General features: G+C 54.6%; 1 gene segment (V, D, J or C); it reads left to right on the forward strand.

Moving 5' to 3' along the window:
• The first annotated feature begins 2,321 nt into the window (after positions 1-2,321).
• LOC123356105 lies at positions 2,322-4,973 on the forward strand. The segment is given in 2 exon segments: positions 2,322-2,361; positions 4,570-4,973. Coding segments are annotated over 2 exon segments (444 nt in total).
• The last annotated feature ends 248 nt before the right edge of the window (positions 4,974-5,221 follow it).

Here is a 5,221-nt window from a genome sequence, read left to right on the forward strand (position 1 = left end):
TTTTTGGACATTGGTCTGGTTAGTCGTGAGATGTAACCAGTACAGTTTAGGACTACAAAATAAAAAAATATTCATTTATCAAAAGATTGAGTACATCAAATCAATCCTTGATAAACCAGCCTAAATCAATTTTATTAATTTATTCTAGCTTTAGTTTTATTTTACACGACGGTTCTTGTCGTCGGATCTCGGCAATACTCGGCATGTCCTGGTTTTAAATTTGAAAAAAATGGTCACCTTATATATTATAAACTTATAGAGAGACCTTCTAAAAACATTCAAATGTATTACCGGCACAGAAAGCCTTAAATTAGAGTGTATACATGAAGACTCGGCACACCACTGCTGAAAGGTTGCCGACCCCTGGTGTATAGCATTAATGCACATGAAGTTATGAGAATTGTGTGTATGGTTGTCACTAAAACATGCTGTAAGTTGAGGAATCAGCCAGAGATTCTCTCCCCAGAGTCAACAGCAAGGAAAGTAACCAACACCAGGGCGGGGTGTCAAACAACCCATCAACAGCAATTGTCCAGGAAGGGAGCTACAATGCGATGACTCACCTGCATGAGGCCACACCAGGGGAACTGCTCAGCCCTGCCTGGAGACTCAGCAAGGCCCCCCAGACATGCCTGGACTTGTGCTCCCCAAGCACATGGGACGGAGGCAGGGGCGGCTCTACAAATTTGGCCGCCCCAAGCAGTCATGCCCGGGAGGCGCCCCCGAACCGCGGGAGCAGCGGACCTCCCGCGGGCATGACTGCGGAGGGTCCGCTGGTCACGCGGCTCGGCTAGACCTCCCGCAGCTGCGGGCGGTTTGCAGGTCTGGCGGCTCCGGTTGAGCTGCCGCAGTCATGCCTGTGGGAGGTCCAGCCGAGCCGCGGGACCAGCGAACCGCCCGCAGTCATGCCTGCGGGAGGTCCACTGGAGCCGCCGGCCGAGCGTCCCCTCCTCAGTCATGCCTGCGGCAGATCCGCCGGCTCAGCCTGCCGCCCCCCCGGGAAAGGGCCGCCCCACGCGGGGGCTTGCCCCGCTGGGCTCTGGAGCCGGCCCTGTCTGTAGTGTAGACATGGCTTTAGGGAAAGCAGATTCAACACAGAGGTTCCGGCCTCTCTGGTGCTGTAATTTACCATTTCCATTGTTGCCTGCAGGGAACAAGACACTGGCCCTGTCTCACTTGAGATGGTGGCGCCTACAGATAAATCTGTTCCATCCCCCTCTGTTGTGCATCTCCCTTCAGGGCTGCTGCAGCCCTAGCTCTCAGGCTGAGACACCCCAGAAGAGGCATCGTCTCTCCATGCCCAGTTCCTCCCCTTTCGATAAAGCTGTTTGTCAGTCTCTGGTGCCTGAAACCAGCCTCTCCCTCCCACTGCAGCTGTGACTTCTTCCCCTCAGATGTTCCCAGGAGCTCCATTTCTATTGGCAGAGTCTGTACGTGCCTTGTACTGATTCCGTTTCCCCAGCACAGTCTGCAGTAGCCACGGTTCCAATGGAGAGAAACCCACTGACTTCCCCGGCCTGTGGGTCACACCCTAAGGGATGAAGGGGGCTGTGTCTCTCCTACCCACCAGACATCCCAGCCTAGCTAGAGGTCTCCCCAGTAGTTTATAGTCTCTGGGTGAAATCTGCATGGAAATGCCTTGCCTAGGGGGTTCTCCTGAGTCCGGGTTCCGGTAACCAATCTTCCTACCCTCAGCCAGCCATCACTAGTCCATGTGTTGAGCTGAGCGCCTGGTCTCTCCGGGTGTATAGGGGCACGTGTCCCTGAGGGGACATCGCCATGTACCGAGCGCCTGCCCCAGGGGATTCCTATTTCAATACAAACTCTGGGAGCCTCAGTCTCTCCCCAGACACAGAACTGCCCGGTCCTGCCCTCAGGGGAATTTCTCTCATTGCTTTTTCTTTGCCCGTTCTCCGCCCTCATCTGTGAGTGTCTATGGGGCAGTGGGGGGATCCGGGACAGATCCGTAGATTTCTTTGGTTGCTAATTCTCTCTTTGCTCCGCTTTGCTTTTCCCAGGTGCAGCCAGTCCAGTCCAGCCCGGGACCAGCGAAGGCAGAGAGACCCTCACAGTGACCTGCGCTGTCTAGGGGTTCTCCATCACGACTCCGCAGTACGAGCTGGACTGGATCCAGCAGCCCGCTGGGAAAGCACTGGAGTGGGTGGCTTATGTGGTTGCAGGTAGTGATGTGAGCACAGGCTGTGCCCCGTCTTTCCAACGCTAAACCACCAACCGGGGAGACACTTCCAAGAACCAGCTCTCCCCTGGCTCAGCTCACTGACAGCTGAAGACACCACCACCTATTCCTGAGCCAGGCAGACATGGACAGTGACACGGAGCAGAGCGGGACTGGTGCAAACGGCAAGTGGCTGATAAACTGCAAAGTGAGGCCAGAGTGACAAGGGTACTTTGAGCCCCCACCCCCCACCCTGCCCAGCAACACACAGTGGCTAGAACAGGACAAACATCCCCAGAAATATTGTTAAAACTGCCCCCAGAAGTCCCCAGTTTCTCAGTGCCCAATTGACCTGTCAGCTGCCCCAGGAATCCTGGCCAGCTACTGCCAGAATACAGTGAGGTGTTTGAATTTCATAGACTCTAGCAAGAGACAGGGAACAATTCATGGATGTACAGAGTTGGGTGCAGACAGGGACCAGGGGAGGTGTCGATCTGTTTGCCTGTGAGTGTCTCTGTGTGTTTGTGTAGACTAAGAGGTCTATTTCCAGCACAACCCCCCAACACACACATCCCCCCAATCCTCCTTCCCTCCATTAGGGGACAGCAGTCTCTCTCTCTCTCTCTCTCTCTCTCTCTCTCTCTCTCTCTCTCTCTCTCTCTCTCACACACACACACACACGGCTTTTCTATAAAGAAAGCACCTAACACGGAGCTGCTGCATTTCTCTCCAGGGTTTGGTCCAGATTCTCCCCCTGTCCCAGCCATCGCAGCCCCTGTTCTCACAAAGCCCAGACCCTGCAGCATCTCTCCCTGCCCAGTCCCCTCCCACTCTCAGCGCAGGAAAACCCAGGAGAAATCCACATATACTTGTGCCTCAATCTCCCCCCAGAACCCAAACTGCTCGTTCTTGGCTGGACGTTTCCCTGCCAGTCTCCAACCCAACAGGAACTCTCTGTGGCTATTCCTTCCCCTGGAGCCCCAAACATCCCCCAGGCCTCATCCCAACCCTCAGTGTGCCCACCCTCACACACTGGTACATAAGTACATAAGAAGGGCCATACTGGGTCAGACCAAAGGTCCATCCAGCCCAGTGTCCTGTCTATGACAGTGGCCAATGCCAGGTGCCCCAGAAGGAATTAACAGAACAGGGAATCATCCAGTGATCCATCCCCTGTCACTCACTCCCTTCCTCTGGCAGTTGGAAGTTGAGGTGCACCCAGAGCATGGAGTTGGTCCCTGACCTTATTGGCTAATAGCCCTTGATAGACCTTTCCTCCTCCAATTCTTTTTTTTTAACCTAGTTATACATTTTGCCTTCACAGCATCCTCTGGCAAGGAGTTCCACAGGTTGACTGTGAGTTGTGTGTCTGTTGAAAAAGCCCCCACACAACACGTTCCATTTCCCACGCTCCTCATTCCTGTCACTGCAACCCCAGCCCAGAAACTGCATCTTCTACTGGGGCCTGGTTCCCTCCCCTTTCCCCAAAGCTCTTTGTGAGCCCGTGCTCCTAAACCCGGCCTTTCCTCCCCCATTAGATACTCCTAAGAGAGTCTCAGCATCGGGACATCCATTCTCTGTGTTGTCGGTGCAGTTTGCAGTATCCTCTGCTGCGATGTTCATTTTACAATCCCAACCAGAACTGCGGGGGGTGGGGTCTGATTTTCCCATTCCCCACACTGCGCTCCAGCTTCCCGGGAAGTTTATCCCCACTTGGAGATACCCACATGCCAGTCCCTGTGTGGGGGAGATGCTCACAATTCCCTTGTGTCCTGTGGTGTCATTCCCATGTTTCCTGGGGGGAGTGGGGCGGTGGTGAAGGAACTTTTAAATGTGAGCAGGGGGGAAAGAATCTGAGCCCTCCCTGCCTAAACAAACCCTCTGTTATCACCTTGACTGGAGCTCAAAACAATCCCCAACTTTATACTCGCAGACACACAGTGCCAAGATGCCATGGTGATGGGCGCTAGTCTCAGACCCTGGACAGAGGGAACCAGGGCAGTGATTAGGAGGCGCTCGCTAATGCTCTGCTCATCCCCTGGCCTGTCACACAGCTAATGGGGGGAGACTGGCCAATGGGCACTGGAAATCACACCTTGTTCCAGCTCCTTTTCAAGAGGGGCGGGGGAGGTTGGGGTGTTTTATGGAAATCTCAGGCCCCCGTTCCCCGTTTAAAGAGCAGCTCCTGGGTTCTCACCGGGACCCTCCTGCTCAGGGCCTGTCCCGCATCTTCACTGGTTTGCATTTCACTTGAAGACCAACATGAAATCTTTACTCCTCCTCGTGCTGTCACTGGCCGCTGCCCCGTGTGAGTGCCCAGGGGAGATTTGGGAGATGGGATCGATGCCTTGAAGCAGAATTGGGGCCTTAACACTCTGTTTTCCTTTCCCCAGGAGTCCTCTGCCAGGTGCAGCTGGTCCAGTCCAACCCAGGAGCGGTGAAGCTCAGGGAGACCCTCACCCTGAGCTGCGCTGTCTCCGGGGTCTCCATCACTACCAGCGGTTATGCTTGGCACTGGGTCTGGCAGCCCCCTGGCGAAGGCTTGGAGTGGCTCAGGTATATAAACTCTGCTGGGAGCACAGGCTACACCCCGTCTCTCCAGAGCCGCCTGAGCTTCTCCAGAGACACGGCTAAAAACGCGCTCTCCCTGCAGCTCCGCTTGCTGACAGCTGCGGACACTGCCACCTATTACTGCGCCAGGAGAGACACAGTGACACGGAGCAGAGCGGGACTGGCACAAAAATGGGAAGCGGCTGATAAAGAGGAAAGTGAGGCCAGAGTGACAAGGGGAATGTGAGCCCCCACCCCTCACCCTGCCCAGAAACACACAGTGGCTAGAACAGGACAAACATCCCCAGAGATATTATCCAAACTGCCCCCAGAGCTGCCCAGTCTCTCAGCGCCCAAATGACCTGTCAGCTCAGCTGCCCCAGGAATCATGTCCAGCTACTGCCAAAATACAAAAAACCCATGAATTTATTTGGGCAAAAGCTTTCTGCATGCAGCCGATGAAGTGAGCTGTAGCCCATGAAAGCTTATGCTCAA

The sequence above is a fragment of the Mauremys mutica genome, chromosome 24 (assembly GCF_020497125.1).
Source record: "Mauremys mutica isolate MM-2020 ecotype Southern chromosome 24, ASM2049712v1, whole genome shotgun sequence".
Taxonomy (NCBI): domain Eukaryota; kingdom Metazoa; phylum Chordata; order Testudines; family Geoemydidae; genus Mauremys; species Mauremys mutica.